Source organism: Quercus robur, chromosome 4 (assembly GCF_932294415.1).
Source record: "Quercus robur chromosome 4, dhQueRobu3.1, whole genome shotgun sequence".
Classification (NCBI taxonomy): Eukaryota; Viridiplantae; Streptophyta; class Magnoliopsida; order Fagales; family Fagaceae; genus Quercus; species Quercus robur.
Window position 1 is genome coordinate 45,023,322 of NC_065537.1, and position 24,119 is coordinate 45,047,440.

Sequence of the window (24,119 nt, forward strand, 5' to 3'; positions counted from 1 at the left end):
TTTGGAAAAAAAAAAAAAAAACTTCTTTATACACAACATTTTTTGCTTTAGAAATTTTAGTCCATTTCTGCTTGTAACCCTAGCCATTGCAACGTATAATTGCCCATGACTAAAAAAAGGTTTTGGCAAATACACAATATAGCATCCACGTACTAACTTCAAAATAAAAATAAGCAATATAGAAATTTAAAAAAAAAAACATGATTCTTCGATAGAATTTAAATTGTACATAAAAGTAATAAAAACAATGGCAATCTTGAAATGAAACAATTAAACCAAACATAAAACCAAGTTTAAGATAACCAAGAAACTTAAATATGCAATCACATTCCAATTTCAAATTATTTCTAGAAACATATTACCAATAAATATGCAAGAAACCGTACAAAATAAAGAAGAGATTGGTAAATACCTGATTATCCTTGTCTTGTAGTTGTATTACCAAATAACCTAGATAACAAAATGCCAGATCCCCACCTGCAAAACAATAAGAATACAATTTTCAACCAACATTCAAGAAACATTAATAGAAGAGAAATAGTGCAGGACAGAAAGTTTGAAACAATGCGGTGTAGTGCAGATTTTTATGAAACTCATTGCATCAATTAGCTGACAAACCACCAGGCGTTGTTGAACCACTAAGTTGTCCTTAGCAATGGGTTTGAAATTATAACCATGAATACCCAAGAGTACTCCAATATATATTAAAAAGACAGTTTTATTTATGATCACAATTAAGCTCTTTAAGATACATGATGCACAAATTATTATGGATAGTGACAATAATAAGTTCTTAATTTTTTTTTGTTCACAATAATAATAATAGAAACATGTGTAATATGTTTACCTTGATGAAAAGGTTGTATCTTTGACCCCAACTTTGCTATTCCTGATGCAGCCTAGTATTGGGAATTCAGCAATTCCCAAGGTCTCAACCCTCTATAAGCCAAGAAAACATGATGTGAAATTAGCTGAAATAGAATATGGTCATGTACACCTTAGCCTCAACACTATATAAAATTGTAACAAAAGAAACAAATAAATGATTTAAAAAAATAAAAATAAAATAAACAAAACAAAGCAATACAAAGGTAGGACTAATATAACCACAGAGAAGAAATTTACTATGAAATTCTGCATTGATGATGAAAAAGTTAAATATTTCAATTACCTCAATAAGATAAGGAAAATCAAGAGAGCCCCATTCAAACTATACATATGCTAGTGTTAGTATAGCCTCGCATGTGGAGCCTTTTCACACATAATTATAAATGTTCATTTAAGAAATCTTTAATTGCTTTGCAGATGATTTACATATTGAATTTTTTATTCATTTAATTTTTATGTAAGTATGTTACCATGTGATTCTGTCAACAGGTCTCCATGGCAATATAAAATCTATGAATATTAATCTATTGAAAAACTGTGGAAAATATATTAATCTGTTGAAACCATTATCAATAGTATTTGTTTCACTTTGTAAACAATGGACATACACTCTTGATCAAAATTAAAAGGGTTTTATGAACTTGATCTCATGGCTTCCATCAAATTTAAGGGGAATCCTCTTTTTAAGTAAAATAACAAAACTTTCTAAAAGCTTTGATTCATTTGAAGTTATTAAGGGTAAAAAACTCTAATGTTAATGCACAAACATACCATGAAATAAATCATTAAAAAAAAAAAAATCAAACCTACTTCTCAAACAGAATCATATCAAAATCTCTTCCAAGACTCCACCAAACCCAAGTATCTTTCATGCTCATAATTGGGACCATAGGCACTTGAAACACTAACTTGTTTTGATTATCCACACATCTAAACTTACATAAACTGAATAATTTCCCACAACCCCATCAAATTTCTCTATTACTCTTCTAGTCCATAGCAATAGCAGCCCAACAAAGGCGCCTAAAGCTCTAAAGTGATACTAGTCCACAGACTAATAATCAATATGGTAAATCATTGTTACAATAGTACAACCAAAAAAAAAAAAAAAAACATTTGTACAATACTATCAACTATTACCAAAACTATCTAAATGTAGTTTTCTACTGTATAAACCTATCTTACCATCAATACCAATCCCAATATCTAACATATGAATCATAAAAAAATTTCAAATACACAATCTCAAAGAATTAGAATTTAAAATTCCTTATGAATTTCATATTTAAATCCACAAACTATACACTAAAATCAAGTTTTTAAGCAGTAGCCACATGAACCCAGATAAAAATTCACAAAATTAAATCAAAAAAACTAAATAGAAAATCAGAATTATAAAGGGAGCAATAAAAATTCAAAATTATAAAGCAAGCAAAAAAATTTCAGAAGAGAGGAATGAAAAATACAAATTTTTAGCCGTGAGTTGCATTGTAACAAATAATCCCTAAGAAAAATACTATTTATAATATAATATAGGGTTATGGATTCCTAATCAAATTTGGTTAGGGTTATAGATTTATGAATTCCTAATCAATTTTGGTTACCTTTGCCAACTGACATAATTGAAATATACAATGGGCTAAATAAATTTAGCCGAAGTATAATGGGCTAGTTTCGATGGTTGTCGTTAGTGCTCAAAGGTGGAGATCGGTCCTTGCAAGTAGCAGCATGGAAAGATCAGTGATGCCTTCGTTCTATTTCGGACCTGACAGTGTGGGGATGGCTTTTTGGAGGGATTGATTTTCAGTGTTGGGTTTTGGGGGAGGAGAAGGTAGAGAAATAGAGAAGAGAGAGGAACAACAGAGCATGGGTCTACATTTTGGAGGAAAAAGAAGGTAGAGAGCTGGTTTTGTATTCATCGGGTTTTAGAAAAGTTTTTTTTTTTTTTTTTTTTTTTTGCATTTATGTTTTTTTGTTTTTTTTTTTTTTTTAATATTATGCTAACGTGGAAATTGTGGGAGATTTAGAGGCTTCAGTTTTATATATATACTAGTCGCTAACCCGTGCAATGCACGGGAAAGTTTTTAGTAACTATAAGATTTTAGCAAATTAAATGCTTTAAATTTTGAAAATCTTAAAGAACTTACATTAGCACTCATCAATTTGTCTACAAAGCCAATGCTAAATAGATCTATAAATTGCATTTTCATATCCTCTGTCATTTGCAAGGTGACAGGATTCTTTTCATTACGGTTTGCATCCTTCTATCCTTCAAAAGCTTTAAGAAGTGCTATGTGGTCACTACATAAGAATGTTTACAAGGTTACACAAAATTCTGTCATTATAATCAACATCCTAAAGCTAATATCCAATCCAAAAATGTGTAACCAATGTTACATATTAGAGTGTTGTAGAGAGCAGAGAGTAGAACAAACATTTGTCCTAGAGTTCTAACCATTATTCTAAGGAACCCAACAATATCAATAACCCAAAAAGTATTGTTGTGATACATTTACTTTAGGACAAATTCAAGCAATCAAAATCAATCAAATCTATCTTACAATTACAATTTCAAACACAATCACACAAAACCACTATGAAATTCTACTTAAATTTTCTATCTCCTTCATCGAACTATTTGATTAACAGGCATACAAACATCACTTAGTGTAAGTAAAGCCAATACAATTAATAAAAAAGGAAAACCATCTTGCTAGAAATATCACAAAGACCAATAAATTAGATAGAAATATAAAATAAAACAAACCAATTTCCAAATATGTATCTATGAAAAACTCAAAAATATATAAGAAATTTTCTTCTATCTTTATTTAATAAAGAAAAATGATAAGAAACTTTTACTCTGACTTTCATAAATTGCACTTATATCTATCGCTTTCATCAAACTATTTGATTAACAGGCATACAAACAGCACTTAGTGTAAGCAAAGCCAATAAAAATCACCCAAAAAAGGAAAACCATCTTACTAGAAACATCACAGGGACCAATAAATTAGAAAGAAAAATAAAATTAAACAAACTCATATACAAACACATATCTATGAAAAACTAAAAAATATATAACAAATTTTCTTCTATCTTCATTTAATAAAGAAAAATGATAACAAAATTTTATTCTAACTTTCATAAATTGTACTTATATCCTTTTTTATAAGCAAGCAAAAAATGCATAGCTCAAGTTGTAATAACAAAATTGGAAAAATATTAATGGAAGGAGGTAAGTCATCTATGAATTCAGCAGTAGATATAAGAGGCATATGAAAGCAACAATAACACCAATCAATCAATTATCCAACCTTGCACACACTATCCTTAAGTTGATCCTAGGCACCTATTTTGGAACCCATGTTATACCCTACCATTCAAGAACTTAAGTGCAATTTGTAGCATGAGCTTGGAACTTTCTCTAGCTTGGAACAATGATGAAACTACCAATCTTCAGCTCTTTCTCCCAAAATAAAACTTTTGCTCCAATGATACCTTAATTTCCCTTCTCAATTGATTTGGAATTTGAAGAAACAAAAGCCTATAGCAAAATGTAACACTAAAAAAAAAGAGCTAAAAATAATTGGTAGTAATGTGCCAAAAATAGTTAATCAACCTCATGCAATTCATTTATAAGTAATGTAAGTTAAAAACAAATAAGTAACTGTACTAAAGATTACATTTGTGTGTATATATATATACACATACACATTGCACATATATTTTCTTTCATGTTTTCACACATATTTTATAAGAGCCTGGTAAGGCACCTTAATTAATGGTTCATAAACATTATTTACCACATTATAAGCTCATGAATCTTAAACACAATTTAATGATTTATACATTATAAAATAAATGGAAACTAAATGAAACTCATCAGCATTTTAGTTTTCATACTAAAAATCACATTTGCATCAGTAACTGTAGTTGGCTTTAAATGCTCCAATAGCCTTGATAGCCACCTGGACATCATTCCAAATTTACTACAAATGACTAATGACTTACAAACGGGCAGAACAATCTAATTAATTCATATAGGTACATTAAAAAACCAAAAACAAGAACAAAAAAACAAAAACAAAAAACAAAAACAAAAAAAAAAACAAACCAACAAACAAACAAACAAAACAAAACAAAAGAACATGGCCATTATGATTGATAACTCACTTGAACATGATCAAATTAAATAGAGTGAAACTCCCTGCATACAAATTCAAGCACAACTTTTGTGTTATTTATTGCTAATAACCTACAGCCTCCTATTCTTCTTTTCTCTCTCTCTTGCTTAAGGTTTATGCTGAAAACAGTCTGACTTGTTTCATTAAAAAATTATTGTGAACTCTCAATATTCCTTGGCACTTGATGGATAGGAAAGGAAAATAAAACGGGATATAAAACAAGAAGCATTTTAAAATATAAAGGCAGCCAAATGTCTTGTAGCTTAATTATCACTTCCACTACCCTTTAAGTTGTGGAGACACATATTGCACAAACCACTACATGAAAGAATCTCAAAGCACTATCCTAAAACAACCAATTTGATGCAAGCTTAGCAAATAAAAATTTCGGATATAATCTGATTTTTATCATGTCTTCAAAATTTATCTATTAACCTTGACTAACTTTGTAACTTCAAGTTCAAATCTCAAATATGCAATTCAATATAATTCGAAGTGAAAATCCTCCTGGGGAAATTCTAATTGTTCTAAATCCAAGATCACAATTCTAAATTATGGGGTTTCAAGACAGAACCTGAAGCTTTGAGTATAAGGTCAACTGCACACAAAAAACTTCGTATAAAGGTGTAATATATGCCTTTTGATTTATCATGAATAATGCCATAAGAAATGGTAAATGCATCCATATACCAATAATCACTTTCTTATATGCTTTGACACCAAATGGGTATCTATTAACTAAATTTCACATCACTATTCCAATGAAGCTCACCAAGACCACAAAACATTTATATGAAAATCAATAGTTTTACTACTTTAAATAGATCATAACACTATAACTCTGAATTCAGAAATATTTTTTGAGAACAAAACCTTATAAACCAAAAGTACACAACCTACTAATATTAAATCATGCACAATAAAGATGCATATTGTGGTAAACTTATATAATCTCTCAAATTAAACCTCCAAAATATAAACATCTTGTTATTCCACAATTAAACTACACTCCAAATTCCCAACAAACACCAACTGCTTGACAAAAGTAGCCACTCTTTCCATTCAAGATTCATTCTTTCACTTACGTTTAGCCAGACCCTCGATTAATGTTCTTCTCAAAAATTGAATCTGATTGGTGGCAGAATTTAGGTTTGGTTTAGAATAGAGAAGAAAGATCGTGCCTTTTTGAAAAAAGAAGAAGAAACATATCACCATGATGCTATTCGGTGCAATGTCAAATAGTAAATCTACACACAACAATCACATTATGAATCAATCATTAATAGCCATATGTCTCCACTTTGTGTCACCAATAATAGAGTAGAAAAATATACAGAACAACAAATCTAATGTTGACAAATAAGTTGTGCTAATTTGTTCCCTTTGCAATCACTTATCACATACTATGAAGCACGGGTGCATTTCCAGATTTAGGTTTGGGTGCGGGTGTGGGTGCGGGACTTGCAATTTTTGAAAAAATAGGGTGCGGGTGCGAGTGCGGCGATTAAAAAATTATTAAAAATACTTTTATTTATATATTTTATAAATTGCTAAGCATGCTTTTTTATATAATAATAATAGAAAACTCATATAATAATAATGTACAAAATAAAGCCTCTCTGACCAAAGGTTTAGTGGCTCACGTACCAAAGGCTTAGTGGTTCAATGGCTCCATTTACCAAAAAAAAAAAAAAAAGAAGGGGAGATGTGGCTCATGTGAGAGGCACAAAAAACAAAATAAAGCCTCCCTGACCAAACGCATTTAACAATCCTTTTCAAAAACAAAAATAAAACAAAAAAAAATTATAAAAAAAAAAAAAAGAAACAGAATAGAACGGCAACGCTAGGCTCGCGAAAAAAAAAAAGGAAGAAGAAGACGAAGAAGCGAAGAAGAAGAAAGGGGTTAAGTGTCACGACCCAAATCCATGGAACATGAATTTAGATGCATGACTAACCTACTAAACTTATATAATTCCATAAACATAATTAATCCAAAATAAATCAATACTCCAAAGAAATAATACTCTTAAAAACCTCTTACAAAAAAAGTCTAAACTCCACAAATGGGAAATAATCTCCATAAAAACATGAATTACAAAATAAGGTAGCTAAAATTCTATAAGTCTTCAATGCATATTGAAGTCGCCTACAACTTCCATGCTCTACCTTGCACCTTACAAAGTGACCCAACGGTTCTATGTTTCCAACTATACTTTAATCTGAAAAATACTAATTGATGGGGTGAGCCACACATCTAGTAAGTAATTATACAGAATACACAACGGAATAGAGTCAAGCCAGGCACGAGTATTTTGATTTTTCACAAACTCATTCAATGATATCAAAAATAATTATTCCAACACATATAATGAATCATTTAATACAATTGTAATCACATCTTAAAATCATTAGAAACCACATACACACAGTGTCACATATACACATCACATATTCTCACATACAATCCTGTGAGCGGATACCAACATCTAACCCCTACTAGTGAGGGATCAACACATATTCTCACATACAATCCTGTGAGCGGATTTACACATATATCTGATATATCTGATCAATTCTAAAAACACTTATTTTGAGTCACATATCACAAAGCAAAATTTATACAAAATATAATAATTCACTTGATATTAACAATTTCTTTTCAAACACAGAGGCATATCAAAGATCACAATATCGAATAGAACATAAATCAAGGACGCTTGACTCTCTTAGGGAATGAATAAGAACTGAAGAGTTTATATAAATATTTTACAATTCTTGAGTAAATCTGAAAATTCAATTTGCTAAAAGAAACATTTTAAATATCATTTGAAGAATGGAAATATGACTTTAAATCACTTGGTTTTAACAAATTTAAAGAACAAAAACCTTTTTAGAAAGCTTAAATTGAAACTCAATTATTTACGGAAAAAATAGTTTAATTTAGAAACCATCTTTTAAATGAAATTTGGACATTCAAAACTTATTTAAAATTCGAAGCATCTCTTTAAAACATTGTTTAATAGTCGAAATTTCTCTTTTAATGATACAAAAATACTTTTGACAAACTTTAGAAAATATAAGTTTGAAATACAAAACTTTTGAAAACTTCTCAGAACCTAATGGACAAAACTTGTGCATATTATGCATAATTACTTACAGTACTTGAATCACTTTGAAAGTCCAACTGAAACACCCTCCAAATAGTCTCAAAATACTCTTAGATGGGACCTAGAATCAATCATGGAAATTACTTAATATCCTCCATAAAATATAAATCTTACTAACCTATACAAACTGACTCACGAGTAAAATTCTTTGCTGAACTAAATGATAGCACTAATGCCAAGCATCTCTACCCAAAAATGTGTTTCCTTGAATTTATCAAAACCCATAGGCAGCAGCTAATACTATAAGATTTAAATATATAACCCCAAAGAAAACTGTGGGCCAAATCTATTATGACTTTGCTCAAGGACTTAATTTCATTGACCCTAATGGGTTTAATACCACAATATTTTGGGATGAAATTACAATTCGGATAAAAGAAACAAATCTATCATTAACCTTTTAAAGAATAGTAGACGTGTTGGACCTTAAGGTATCATTCTGATTGGAATTAGTCAACACCTAGGCAATAGACCATTAAAGCTACAATAAGAAGAATAGGACCCTGACAAAAATGAGAGATAACTAGTGACATAAGGCTGGGGTCGGGTGCAAATTTCCAGCAAGTTAGAATTAAAGTTACGGCAGCCCAAAAATTCATATGGCCCTACAAAAGTGACGCTAGCCTTATACATGGATTTAACAATTTCGGCTTTTGCTCAAGGGTCCGAACAGTGGCAATCTAAGATTCCTAAATAATTGAAACCACGTAAAACCATAATCTAAGAAATTACCAATTCAACAATCTACACATCACTAAAGTTTCTTTTATAATAAAATTTTAACTCCTTAATTCTTGTTTCTAACAGTGAGAAATCATACCTTGAACAATCTGATTGCCGTTTCACTTGTATGTGCTATAAACTCCAAAGAAAAACCTCTTAGCCTCTTTGATAAAACCCTTTCTATGAAAACCCTGACTGTCTCTTCTTCTACTCTGTAGTTTGTATTAAAGATGTGGGCTTAGTGGGGTAACGGGCTGCAGTTACTAATAAAAAGAATACCTATGGCCCATCAATTATATTTAAAAGAAAACTTAATAATAACCTCAAATAAAAGTATGCGGGTATTACATTAAGGCTAGTGAAGATGGTGATAACGGTGTATCAAATCCACCGGTATTTTTGGTTTTAAGTTGTTGTTGTTGCTTTTTTTTTTTTTTTTTTTTTTTTTTTTTTTTTTTTTTTTTTTTTTTTCTCACTGGCCAATTTCCTTTTTCCAGCCAAAACAATCTGATATTCGGCCGATTCAGCTTGGTTTGGTTCGAATCGGCGCACGTCAGAGCCGAATTGGCATGAGTCAGCGCGAATCCGGAAACCAAAAAAAAAAAAGAACTAGACATGGTTCGATGTGCAGGCAGTGGCGTCCCTAGCACGTTGCCGCGTCGAACGCGAGTGCAGCTACCATTTTGCCGCGTCCGTGCATCCTAGATCACATATCTCTTTAATTAAGATTTTTATGTGTTTCATCTACTAGAATAGCTTAAAAAGAATAATTGCTGGAGTTTCACTACAATTTAACTAAAAAAAAAAAAAAAAAAACAACAGCTACAACCCAACTGAGAACATAATTTCTTCCTACATTTTACAATCAAAGACAGACCAAAACGAAAAAGTGACAGACCAAAATGAAAAAGACATGAACTTGTACATAAGAGGTAGAAGGTTTGAAAAAAAAAAGGGGACTGAGTGAAGACAAAGACAGCTAACGTTTTAGGTGCCCAAATAATTATTCAATCAAACAAACGATTAAGCTAAGCTAAATCAAATGTGGTAAAAAACCTAGATAGCAAAATAAAGAAAAACATGACGGTAAAGCAAAACCTATAGGATTATTGTCAGATTTTAAGGGTTGGGAAGCTCTTCAATACTATCTCCACTTTCTTACAAAACCTGCAAAATTTGATTTTCTATGAGTGTTTCCTTGACTTCAACAAAAAAGAATAGAGAGAAAAAAGGGTTAGGATTTGAAATCCCTAAATTGACAAAAAAAACCTAATTAAAGACAAAATCGATAGAAAAACCTAATTAAAGATAATAGGAAAAGAGATTATTCATAGATTAATTGAGAGATACCAAGAGAGAATGCTCTGATATGGAGGCCGGGTCGGAGATTGAAAATGTTGGCTCCCATAGTCGTGCCCTTGTAAGCTTTCTATGAAATAGCTTGGATCTATGTTTGAGAGAGTGTAGAGATTCTGTGTTTGGTGAGTTATGTCAAAAGGAGAGGTGCTAAGTTTGGTTTTATCGAAAGGAGAGGTTTTGCCTTTGCACTATTGCTTTAGTATTTAGTTTTAGTTTTAGAATTTTATTGGGTTTGCTCGAAAGAACTGAGGGTGAAAGAGAGAGGAAAGGAGTATTTGGTTTGAGAAAGGAGAGTATATATATTTAATAAAAAGAAATAAATTAGATTTAAAATATTTTTAAAAATTTTGATGTGGTAAATTGTGGAGAGGTCAGAGGTTTCGGTTATATATATACTAGTCGTTAACTCGTGTGATACATAAAAAAAAGCTATTGAAAGCATTTTGAAGAAAATAATATCATATTTGAGCTTAAATGGTTAGCATGCGTGCATAAATGCTTGTAAATATAGGAGTTAACAAATAATAAACTAACAAAATCATCTTTCCATTTAGGCTGTGTTTGTTTTGGCTGAAAATGATTTCAGGAAATCATTTTACACCAACCTATATGTTTGGTAAGCACAAAAAATTGGGTCAAACATAAATCAATTTTTGTGTTGACTGTAAAATACCCCTCCCAAGCTGGAAATCAATTTCAGTTTCTATTTTACCTTCAAATGGTTTCCAGCACTCAGAGAGAGAGAGAGAGAGAGAGAGAGAGAGAGAGAGAGAGAGAGAGAGAGAGAGAGAGAGAGAGAGAGAGAGAGAGAGAGAGAGAGAGAGAGAGCACCCCTCCGGCTAGCCAAGCTCTGGCCAGCCTAGATCGTGTCGCCCCCACTGCCCAGATCACGCAACGGCCAAGTTTCTCTCTCTCTCTCTCTCTCTCCTCAACGCTTTTTCTCCCTCTTGCTCAACGTCGCCAATCTGGCCGTCGTCGACCACCAGCCCACTCCTCATAGACATTACACACTTGAAGATCTCAAACCACCCCTCTCTCATCACCAATCCACAAACACCTAAGACCCTCATCTCTAACACACTGGCCGATCTGGCCACCACCCCCGATCGCCGATCTAGCCGCCCGACCACTAGCCCACTCCACTCCACCCCTAAACCCACCCGATCTGGCTACCGCTGCCTCCATCCACTCTGATCCTCTCTTTCCCTCAATCTCTCACTCTTTCTTCCTCCTTTCACCGAGTTTATGAATAAAAGATGTTTTTATTTTGATTTTTGGTTGTATTGAGTGTATATTTTGAATTTGTCTGTTATAAAATTTGTTTGGAAGCTGAGAAAATGGTTGAGAAAATGTGAAAATTTTGTAGGAAAATAGCATTTTTAGAATATTACCAAATATTGGAAATCATTTTCTAGACCATTTTCCATTGTAGAACCAAACACCCAGATTTCATTTTCTTTACGAAAATTGACTTTCCCCTGCATTCATTTTACACTCGGAATTCAATTTAAATTCAATTTACATTGATACATAGAATTTGTAAAATTGCCAATACATTTTTGTATCTTCTTTGTGTCAAAACATTTTTGTACATTTATTGTACTATAATTTTCCCACTAAATTTCAGTTTCTCTATGTATCAAAACAAAAATAAAATGCAATAAACATCTAATACTCATAAAAATTTTCAATTAATAATGATCTATATGTCATGTACAGTATAAATTTTTACTAATGTCTAGTTGTAGTTTCTACATTATGGATTCATGACTTGGTATTCACTTTCTAATGATTTTGCACCATAAGCTATTTACTATGATTGTAATGCTACAAAAAATTTTAACTTTTATAAACTAATATGACAATGAATATAATTACTAAAAAAAATGTGACAATGAATATTACTTGTTTAATTAAAGATTAATTTATTTGTTTAGTGATAAATAAGCAATGCAGTAAAATTTGTAGGTCATAATATTACTCTTTATACTAAATTATATTAAATGTTCAACTTCATAACCAACTGCTAAAGAATCAATGACCAACTGATGAAATGTGAAATGTCGCTGTGAAAAAATAACTAATAAAATCACAAAAGCATGTGTAGTTAAATAGGCAAACGTGTTGCCTAAAGGTGAGTCAAGTAGGGAATAGACTTTGACAAATAGACTCACGTGGGGCTGTCGGGAGAAAGACTTTTAAAAGATTAATGGGGGATAGCTGTAATGGTTTACTAAAAAAAAGGTCAAGTGAAATATGTTTTTTTCTTTTTGTTTTTTGGTTTTGTTTTTTTGTTTTGTTTTGTTTTTTAAAAGGACAAATAAAAGAAGAACAAGAAGAAAGAGAGAGATATTGGGGCTTAGAAGTTCGGCCTAATCCACTCCATCAACCACTTTCAGACTGCCGGACTTAGACAGGTGATTGATGATTTTTTTTTTTCTTTTTTTTTTTTTTTGGGTTTTGAAATTATTGAGATAAATTTGGAGTGGTTATTTTGAATGTGTTCATCACTTCTTCTCCACTTTGGTGCCTTTTGTGGTTTGGAAAGGAAATTGGGGTAGCATTAGCAATTTGTGGGATGTGAAAGAGTCCGGGAAAAAAAATTAAAATAACTTCTTAATCTGTTAGTAAACTAATCTATATAATAACTAATGGTTGAAAAGTTTGACTTTTTGTTAACATTTTCTCATTGTACCATGTGGCTACATAAATTAATACAACATGTACATTTAAAAACACCGAAACATTATTGTACGGCACCGAGCTCCCAAAGCCCATACAGGCCTTGGGCGCAGGCCCGGCAGATAGTTCCCGTTACCTTATGCCCTTCTTAAAACTGCCTTAGGGCCAAAAACAAGTTTTGGTTATCAGGCTCTCGGGGTTGACCGGTTAACATTTCCCGGTATAGCGCGTGAGTCAATACCCGGGAAGGTCATGATATGCACGGGAACGTGAGTCGCCGAACACAATCGGTGAAAATGGAGCCAAGTTCCAAGATCATAAATGCTGCACCGCCCTCTCACCTAAAACAGCCACTTTAACCAGATAATACTGGACCTTCAATAGCACTAACGATGAACATAATCATGGTCTCCCCACTAACATTGGCTATAAATAGAGGAAAGTTGGGAGAAGAAGGGGTTCAGAAAAATAGAGAGAAAATAGTCAAGGAGAGAGCTTTTCAACTGAATGTTGCTTTGAGTCTCTCTGCCGAGAACGACCCATTGTAGGAAATCTTTAAACCCACTACAAATAAATTGTGAGCCCAAGGGATCTAAGGCCCAGAGTTCTTGTACTTGGTTCTTACAATTGGCGCCCACCGTGGGGCCATCCTACGAAGCTGTGGTTCGAGTGAGACTCAAGCAAAGAAGATGTCTGAGGAGCGTTCAAGAGGGCACGTTCCGAGCAATTCCGCAGGATCTTCCCGGGGATCGACGTGGAGGGAGAGAAGGCAGAAGCGGCTGGAGGATAGAGAGCATTCAAGAGGAGAGGAAGGGTCCGGACTGGGAGAAGGATCGGACCAAACGCACCGGACGATTTCAAACGTCTCAGCACATCGGCAACCTGATGATAGAGACCGGGAGCTGGAGCGGTTGCGCAGATTGGTAATGGACTTGGAGCTGGAGGCAAGGGGTCGGCGCCACGAAAGGGACCACAACCCCCAACCCAGGAGGAACCGTGGCGAGGAAGGTTCCAGCCGACCTGTTACGCGACAACACCGAGACCGATCCCATTCTCAAGAGTCACGTCGTCACTCCCGGGATATTCGTCGTAGATGGGACCGTTCCCGGTCACATGGGTATGATAACCAAGGGTCAGAGTCGCCAGAGGAGCAGCAGCACCACAACGCCGCAATGGATGCCATGAGCAGGGCCTTGCGGATGGCGGCCCGGTCTCCATTCTCGGATGAGATTGAACGGGCACCCATGCCGAGCAGATTCGCGTGCCCACCATTCAATTCCTATGAGGGGAGGACAGACCCCGTGGAGCATGTCAATCATTACATCCACATGATGTCGTTGCATGCGCACAACGACGCATTGATGTGTAAAGTATTCCCCTCTAGTCTCGGCTCTACCGCACTGAGGTGGTTCAATGGGTTGCGGAAAGGTTCTATACACAGCTTCGCCGAACTGATTCAGGAGTTCGGCAGCAGGTTCGTAACATGCAGCCGAGTGCAACAACCGGTCGACGCGTTGCTTTCCATGAAAATGAGGGTCGGGGAAACCCTTCGGAGTTATGCCAGCCGATACTGGGAACTCTACAATGAGATTGGTGGGGGAAACGAGAAGATTGCGGCTAGCACCTTCAGGATGGGGCTCCCCGAGGATTCTGAACTACGGGAGTCGTTGACAAGAAGACCCCCGGAGAACATGAGGCAACTGATGAGACGCATAGAGGAGTACAAACGCTTGGAGGATGACCGGCTGCAAAGCAGGGGGAAAGCCCCTTTTTCGGGGAGATCTCGGCAAAACATCTTGCCGCCAAAGCCGAAAAGGGACTTCAGAATGCAGGAACCAGAGGTGCAGTTCGAAGGGGTTAATGTGTTGTTTAAAGAGCCCGTGCACAAGATACTGGAACGGATAAGGAACGAGCCATTCTTCAGATGGCCGAACAAAATGGGGGGCGACCCATCTCGGAGGAACCAAAGCCTATACTGCACTTATCACAGAGACAAGGGGCACACCACCGAGCAGTGTAGGGTATTGAAAGATCATCTCGGGCAGTTAGTGAAGGCAGGGCACCTGAAAGAGTTTGTAGCAGAGTCCACTGACCGGGAGACCGAGCAAAGCGCCCCACAGAGAAGGAATCCCCTTCCACCACCCCGGGGAGTAATCAACGTCATTCATGCCGCACCGAGAGGGGCAGCGGCGGCTAGGATGGTGATGACAGTGGCTTGCGCGGAGGGAGAATCATCCAAGAAGCAGAAGAGGGCTGGACGGCTAGACATCTCGTTCGGAGAAGATGATTTCGAAGGAACCATCCAACCACACGACGACGCTTTGGTGGTGACAGCCCGGATAGGCGGATTCCTGGTGAAGAGGGTGATGATTGATCAGGGCAGTGGGGCTGACGTCATGTACCCGGACCTCTTCGAAGGGCTCGGGTTAAGAACCCAGGATTTGGCGAAGTATAACACGCCATTGGTCTCGTTTGACGGGAGAATTGTGATTCCCGAGGGGCAAATCTCACTCCCAGTGGACATGGAGGGCAAGGAGGTTGCAGTTACGTTCATAGTAGTCCGATCGTTCGCACCTTACACCGCAATCCTGGGGAGGCCATGGATTCACACCATGGGGGCTGTTCCGTCCACCCTTCACGTGAAAGTAAAGTTTCCTACTGAGTACGGAGTTGTAGAGGTAAGGGGGAATCAGCAGGTGGCGAAGCAATGCCTCATAGCCGCGGTCCAGTGGGAAAAGGAACAGCTCGGCCAAGCTGAGCACGCCGAGAAAGAGACTGCATAGCAATTACAGATACCCCAGGAAAAGGGGGCGGACGTTGCCGAGGAGGTACTGAAGGTAAGAATTCTCCCAGATAGTGACAAATACTTCCAGATAGGTACAAGCATGAATGACCGGGAAAGGGCAGAGATGTTGCTGTTCCTATTGCAGAACATAGATGTCTTCGCGTGGAACCCGTATGAAGTGCCCGGCGTAGACCCCGAGTTCATTGTTCACAAACTCAATGTGGACCCATCATTTCCTCCGAAAAAGCAGAAGCCGAGAAGAGCGTCAAAGGAGCACGTCGATGCAGTAAACCTGGAGGTCCAGCGGCTGAAGGAAGCCGGGGCCATAAAAGAAATATTCTTCCCGAGATGGCTAGCAAACACTGTCGTAGTAAAGAAGAAGAGCGGTAAATGGAGAGTTTGCGTGGACTTCACCGATTTAAACAGAGCGTGTCCCAAGGATCCGTTCCCGATGCCCAAGATTGATCAGTTGGTGGATGCCACGTACGGGCACCCGAGAATGAGTTTCCTAGACGCCTTCCAAGGCTACCACCAGATTGCCTTAGCACCCGAGGACCGAGAGAAGACAGCATTTATATCCCCGAACGCAAACTACCACTACGAAGTCATGCCGTTTGGACTGAAGAATGCCGGGGCTACCTACCAGCGTATGATGACAAGGATGTTCCGGGAGAAAATTGGTTGCACGGTTGAGGTTTATATCGACGACATGGTAGTAAAGAGCAGAAAAGAGTCGCTGCATACTGAAGACCTTCGGGGAGTATTCGAGATACTACGGCGACACAGGCTGCGCCTCAATGCCGAAAAGTGCACTTTCGGAGTGAGGGCTGGCAAGTTCCTGGGTTATCTGATCTCCACTCGGGGAATAGAGGCTAACCCCGACCAAATAGAGGCAATCAATCGCCTAAAACCACCGAGCAACCCTAAGGAGGTGCAGGTGCTCACCGGAATGCTGGCCGCCCTGAACCGGTTCATCTCCAAGTTTGCCGATCGCTGCCGGCCATTCTATCAGCTTCTAAAGAAGTGGAAGGGGTTTCAGTGGGACGAGAGCTGCGATGAAGCTTTTCGAGAACTAAAGGAGTATTTGGCAAAGGCGCCGAGGTTGACGGCCCCGGAACCCGGGGAGGATCTGTTTATGTACCTAGCAGTGACCAATCATGCCGTAAGTGCTGTATTACTAAGGGACCGGGGAGTGCAAATACCAGTGTATTACGTAAGCAAAACCTTGGTCGATGCCGAGACAAGGTACCTGCCTCTTGAAAAGTTGGTTCTGGCCTTGGTACACGCCACGAGGAAGTTACCACACTACTTCCAGGCACACACAGTGTTCGTCCTCACCGAGTATCCATTACAATCACTGTTGAAGAGATCCGACTTCACAGGACGGATTGCTAAATGGGGGACTCGGTTGGGATCGTTTGACATAAGATACCGACCTAGAAGCTCGGTGAAAGGGCAGATTCTCGCTGATTTCATCGCAGAATTCACACCTAAGAATGAAGGCCAGATAATCTGTAGTGCGGAGATTCGCCCGTGGAGGTTATTTGTGGACGGCGCATCGAACGCTATGGGGGCCGGGGCTGGTATTGTCATAATTACCCCTGATGGTATGCGACTAGAAAATTCCTTCAGATTGGGGTTCAAAGCCTCGAACAATGAAGCCGAATATGAGGCCCTGTTGGCCGGACTAAGGGCAGTATTGCATCTGGGCGCCAGGGACGTAGAAATCTACTCAGACTCACGGCTGGTCGTTTATCAGATCACTGGGGACTTCGAAGCTCGGGATCCTCGAATGAAAGCTTATCTGAGTACGTCAAAGCAGATTATCGGTCAGTTTGAAAAGGTAAAGATATCACAGGTGTCCCGGTCGCAGAACAAGCATGCAGACTCTCTTGCTACGTTAGCCTCATCGGCTACCGAGGACACCCCGAGGCTTATCACGATTGAACTTGTAAGGGAACCAAGCATCTCTGTACAGACTGCCCTCGACCAGGCCGGAGTAGAAGTTGCGCAGGTGGCGGTGGCCGGACCATGCTGGATGAACCCGATCATAGACTTTCTTTCTGAAGATAAGGTTCCAGAGGATGAGGCCGAGGCTAATAAGATTCGACGAATGGCTCCCAGGTACTGGTTGTCTTCGGACCGAAAGTTGTACAGGAGGTCCTTCGCGGGCCCTTACCTCTTGTGCCTGCATCCTGAAAAAGTTAAGGAGCTTCTAACCGAGCTGCATGGAGGAGTATGCGGCGGGCATGCCGGGGGACGATCTCTAGCACACAGAGCAATGACGCAGGGGTTTTGGTGGCCACAGATGCAGAAGGACGCCGCCGAGTACGTTCGGAATTGCGAACAATGTCAAAGGCACGCCCCGATGATCCATCAGCCTGCCGGACATCTAAATCCTGTCAGCAGCCCGTGGCCATTTGCACAATGGGGGCTTGACATCCTCGGTCCATTCCCCCGAGCAACGGGGAACCGCCGTTTTGTATTGGTGGCCGTGGATTACTTCACAAAGTGGGCTGAAGCTGAAGCCTTGGCCAATATCCGGGATTCCGACGTGAAAAAGTTTGTGTGGAAAAACATAGTTACAAGGTTTGGGGTGCCGAATTCACTAGTGACAGACAACGGGCTACAGTTCGACAGCAACGCTTTTCGGACCTTTTGCGGCGAGCTCGGCATCAAGAACAAGTATTCAACCCCGGCGTACCCCCAGAGTAACGGCCAAGCCGAAGCAGTAAACAAGACTATATTGAACGGGCTCAAGAGAAGGTTGGATGGAGCTAAAGGAAGGTGGGCAGAAGAACTACCCAGCGTCTTGTGGGCCTACCGCACGACCCCCAGGAGATCCACGGGGGAAACCCCATTTTCTCTGGCATACGGAGCAGAAGCAGTGATACCGACCGAGGTAAGCCTATGCAGTGCGCGGGTTGTTGGGTTTGACCCTGTACAGAACGCCGACCTTATGATGGAGCAGTTGGATTGGCTAGAAGAATGCAGGGAGGCGGCGACCATACGTCTTGCCGAGTATCAACAGAAGCTAGCGCAAAGGTACAACCGAAACGTAAGGACCAGGGAATTCAGTGCCGGGGAATTGGTGTTAAGAAGGGTAGTAGGGAACATGCGGGACGTGGCTGCAGGGAAGCTTGCTCAGAGTTGGGAGGGACCATACAGAGTCACAGCCGTCGCAGGGGCAGGGGCTTACTACTTGGAGGACCTGGACGAGAGGCCGCTCCCCCAACCATGGAACGCCAACAACCTGAAGAAGTTCTACGCGTAACCATCGATGTAAGCCGAAACTTGTATTCTATGAAGACTAAGAGTATGATGAATTTTTTTGTCTTTGCTGTTTTTTCTTTTTACCCTGTAGCCGCACACCAAGAGGATCGCCGAGCAGGTGAAAACCTTACAAACAAAATCCTAAGGACAGAAACCTGACCCTCGGCTCGATCAATATCGCCGAGCAGGTGAAAACCTTACGAATAAAGCCTAAGGACAGAAACCTGACCCTCGGCTCGATCAATATCGCCGAGCAGGTGAAAACCTTACAAACAAAATCCTAAGGACAGAAACCTGACCCTCGACTCGATCAATATCGCCGAGCAGGTGAAAACCTTACGAATAAAGCCTAAGGACAGAAACCTGACCCTCGGCTCGATCAATATCGCCGAGCAGGTGAAAACCTTACAAACAAAATCCTAAGGACAGAAACCTGACCCTCGGCTCGATCAATATCGCCGAGCAGGTGAAAACCTTACGAATAAAGCCTAAGGACAGAAACCTGACCCTCGGCTCGATCAATATCGCCGAGCAGGTGAAAACCTTACAAACAAAATCTTAAGGAGGGAAACCTGACCCTCGGCTCGATCAATATCCCCGAGCAGGTGAAAACCTTACAAAAAAAAAAAAAAAAAAAAAAAAAAAAAAAAAAAAAAAAACCTTAAGGGCAGAAACCTGACTTTCGGCTCGGACAAAATCACCGAGCATGTGTGAACCCTGCAATTAAATCTATGAGGGCGAAAAAATTGATTCTCGGTTAAAATCAAACGTCCGGACAAACGGAAACTTTGCAAACAAATGCTCGAAGGACGGAAACTCAATTCTCGGTTAAACCAAAACCTGATAAAAACCTGACCTTTTTTACAAAAACAAAGTCCGAATAGCGCTCTCAAAACTACTCACAGCTCCGCACAACAGGTTCTCGGGGGTACATTCTATTGAGCGGCCATAGCATTGGTGTGATTCAAACAGGGCACAAACGGATATAATTTCATTCAACCAAATTGAAACAGGAAAAGAAAACGGACTTCCAATTAAAAGGGTAAAAGCAAATTGTTCAGTCACCACAGCCCGGTGACATGGGCAAATAAAGCCAATAAATTAAAACAAAGGTTCAATCACCACATCCCGGTGACATAGGCAAATAAAAACGAAATAAAAATAAGCTAAAAATAAAATCAACTAGGGGGTTAAGTCGGTGGTGGCACTTCCTGTTGGACGATCAGGGAGAAAGGCTGGGCCTCGTCAAGAAGTTCCTGCACGGTCGGTGTGCTCGTAGCCTCCAGTTCCTCGGGCTCAGCATGAGAGTCTATTTGCTCAACCAACTCCCTCATATTGGCCGTCTCCTCCTCATCTGGAGCAGCCGGGACGTTCTGGATGGCTGGTACAGGACTCAAAAATGGAATCTGGCCGGGGTCTCTCAGCGGCGAATCTTCAGGAACTCCCATTGCTTGAAGAGCAGCATACCACCCGGCCTCGAAACCCATATGCCGAGCCCGAGCCACCACCGGCTCTGCGAAGTTCTCGGCGTCGGCGAAGCCCACGTCGTACCACTTCTGCTCCGCGGCCGCCAAGCCCGCCCTGAGGTCAGCTATCTCCTCGGCATGAGAAGTGTTGAGACTGAGGGCTTGGGCCAGTTTAAGTTCAGTCTCATTTTGCCTGGCCAGGAGGTCAGTACACCTCTGTTCGGCAGATGCTCGGAACTTCTCCGCGGCAGCAGCCTTATTCTCGGCAGACTCAGCAATCTTGGCCTTTTCCTTTGCCGTTTTTACTGCTGCCTCCCGCGCCGCCTTCTCGCGCTCATTTTCCTCGTCAAGCTCCCGTGCCCGGGCAGCCACAATGTGAGCTAGTTGAGCGGCCTAGCAAGCGTGAAGGTTAGCAAAGTGGCAAAAGGAAATTTACATGGAGTAAATAGACAAAAGAATTACCGCAATGGCGTGCCACTCTAACCGGCGCCCCACGGACTCCTCGGACCCGTCCTCAAAGGCGTGCACGTCCTCGGGAAGTTGGAGAGCTCCGGCCAAGGTTTGGGCAATGCGGCCGCCCTCGCCCTTATCCCATATCCGAACAGAGGCCGTTGATGGCAATGGTTTGCCATCCAGAAGGAACTTTGGCTCCCACGCCGGAGCCACTTGGGAGGAGGATGCGCCCCCCGTGCCGGCTTCGGTCTGCGGCTCGCGGATGACAATCCCCCCTGTTGGTCGGGGAGGAGTCCGGGCAGAGGCGTCCCCCGGGGCCGTGGAATGTGGCTCGGCCACTTTCTGTTTTTTCCGGGCACGTCCGGACTGCGAGGTTGGAGGAGGTTGAGAAACTGGACCCCGACCCTGGGTAGGCGGGGGCTGGTTGGTCGGCCGGGCACCAGGCACGAACCTGTCTAGGGTCATTGTTCGCCTTGCCACCATGCTTGCACCGGGCTGGATCGCTTCAGCTAGCAGGTTAGCCGCGTCTGTCACCTGCTGTTGATGCTCGGCGGGTGGATCCTCGTGCTGGGTCTGCTCTTGGGCTTGGTCCCCTTGTTGTATAGCTTCGTGGGCTCTCTCTCTAAGGCGCCGGGATACTTGCTCCGCGGAATCGTCTCGAAGGGGAACTCGTTCGTCCGCGGCAGTGAACCGCCTACCAAATTCCCTCGCTTCCCCGGTTGTAAGCTTCGGCGGCAAGAAGTTCACGTACCGGACGTCTATGTACGAGAGCAGGGGGCTGTCAACTATCAACGCTTGCTTGAATGATTGCCAAGTGGAGTAAACCGGTTCCACGCCGAGGATCAGGTGTGAGGCCCGGAGTTGCCCGTCCCAGTGCACGTAGATCTCGGAACGAAGGACGAAGTTTAAGTCGTTGACGTGGACGGCTCTGAGGTCCTGAGTAAACACTTTGCCGTCTGCAGAAGAACAAATAACACGTTAGCTTTTAACAATAAAAGATTTTCTTTTACTCAAACAACTATAAGAAGGGGAAGGTACGAACCCACTTCACGCCGTGTGAGGGGGCAAGGGATCTCCCCGGCAAACCAATTGCCGCGCACCCTGACAAACTCCCCGGCGGAGTTCCTGTTCGAATCGGGTAGGCACGATATCAGCCGTACCCGAGCATCCCTTGTCTTTAAGTAGTAATTTGTGGATTTGCTCCCACAAAGGCTGTACATTTGGTTAATATCATGGTGGTCTAGTTGTAAGTTAAAGGTATGGTTCAACTGGCCGACACAACTAACTACCCGGTAAAAATTGGGGGGAAGCTGGTCGGGGCACAGCCCATAGTAGGTAAGTGTGCTTATCAGGAGGGGATCTACCGGGAACCTAACCCCTCCTTCTAAGATGGACATCAAAGGGAAGAAGGCCGTACCATGCCCTCGGTGGAGTTCCATATCACTCTCGTGGCAGTAAGCCACGTCCACGTCACTGGGGATACTAAACTTATTCCTAAAGTTGGCCAAAGCAACCGGGGTATCTAGAAGGTAAGAATAACCCATCTATAAAGCCTAAAACTACGAGAATAAAATCAAAGAAACAAAGCTGAAGGAACAGGAAGGGAAAAAGAGACTTACGTTGGGTTCTAAGGAGGAAAAGAGCGTTGAGCAAGCAAGCACACAGAAATGTGGTCGGCAGAGAGTAGGCGCTAAAAATCAGAGGCAAAGGAAAAGTGGAATGACGTTTGGAGAAGAACTATTTATAGAGCCAGAAGAAATGGGGAAAGAAGAAACGCTTGATCAAACAATAAATGGGCACAGCAAGCGAGCGACCCAGCAAATGCCAGGCGTAACTGATTTGCGCACCGCTTCGGTTCACGAACCGTCAGGCAATAATGACGTCTGCGCCTGGCGCCGCGGAACGGCGCGTCTTTTGAGATGGCCATTAATGAGAAATGACAGCCAGAAGTCCCAGACTAAAAGATTCCCGAGGTCAAGAAGCCCAGGCAGCTCCTTGATTCTCCTCGGCAACCGAGTATGAATCAAGGGGGGGCTATTGTACGGCACCGAGCTCCCAAAGCCCATACAGGCCTTGGGCCCAGACCCATCTAGGCCCCGGGCCCAAGCCCATACCAGCCTTGGGCGCAGGCCCGGCAGATAGTTCCCGTTACCTTATGCCCTTCTTAAAACTGCCTTAGGGCCAAAAACAAGTTTTGGTTATCAGGCTCTCGGGGTTGACCGGTTAACATTTCCCGGTATAGCGCGTGAGTCAATACCCGGGAAGGTCATGATATGCACGGGAACGTGAGTCGCCGAACACAATCGGTGAAAATGGAGCCAAGTTCCAAGATCATAAATGCTGCACCGCCCTCTCACCTAAAACAGCCACTTTAACCAGATAATACTGGACCTTCAATAGCACTAACGATGAACATAATCATGGTCTCCCCACTAACATTGGCTATAAATAGAGGAAAGTTGGGAGAAGAAGGGGTTCAGAAAAATGGAGAGAAAATAGTCAAGGAGAGAGCTTTTCAACTGAATGTTGCTTTGAGTCTCTCTGCCGAGAACGACCCATTGTAGGAAATCCTTAAACCCACTACAAATAAATTGTGAGCCCAAGGGATCTAAGGCCCAGAGTTCTTGTACTTGGTTCTTACAATTATATTTTTTAGTTTAAAGGAATAAGATAAACGTTTCAGTGATAGTTTCACTTTTCAAAACCGTTGTGTTTAGTCACCTGTGGTAAATTAGAGACACAATATTCTGTCTCTAGGATAGTAGTTACAAAATATCAATCAAACATTTCCTTCTAGCAGTCTACAAATTTTGCCAAACTCAAGTTGCATCCTTTGGTGTTTACATGGGCAGTTACAAAAACTGCTGTTTCTTCTCATTCTTTTACCTCTTTCTGTAACCTTTTTTCAATAAAAGGGAATCCTCTTTCCATAAGGACCGTAACTTACTTTCTGCAAAAACTCCAAAAAAAAAAAAATTATGGAAACAAGTTTTGGCTTATTTGGAATAAGAATTATTCAAGAAGCAAATATTACGTCAGTTACCCCAAATGTTTCCCTTCTCTCATGTTTTATTTTTTAATCAAATTTCTTCTTCATTTGCTATTGCTTGATTAATGCATATGATTAACACATAAA

The 24,119-nt window shown here is 40.4% G+C and overlaps 1 protein-coding gene across 1 annotated transcript; it reads right to left on the minus strand.

Moving 5' to 3' along the window:
- Positions 1-416: 416 nt before the first annotated feature.
- On the minus strand, positions 417-21,538 carry LOC126721965 (uncharacterized). The gene is made up of 4 exons (XM_050425106.1): positions 20,993-21,538; positions 20,573-20,923; positions 848-939; positions 417-477 (listed from the first exon to the last, which is right to left on the minus strand). Exons 1-4 carry the CDS (start codon positions 21,464-21,466, stop codon positions 417-419), a joined length of 978 nt encoding a protein of 325 aa, XP_050281063.1. The 5' UTR covers positions 21,467-21,538.
- Between the last annotated feature and the right edge of the window lie 2,581 nt (positions 21,539-24,119).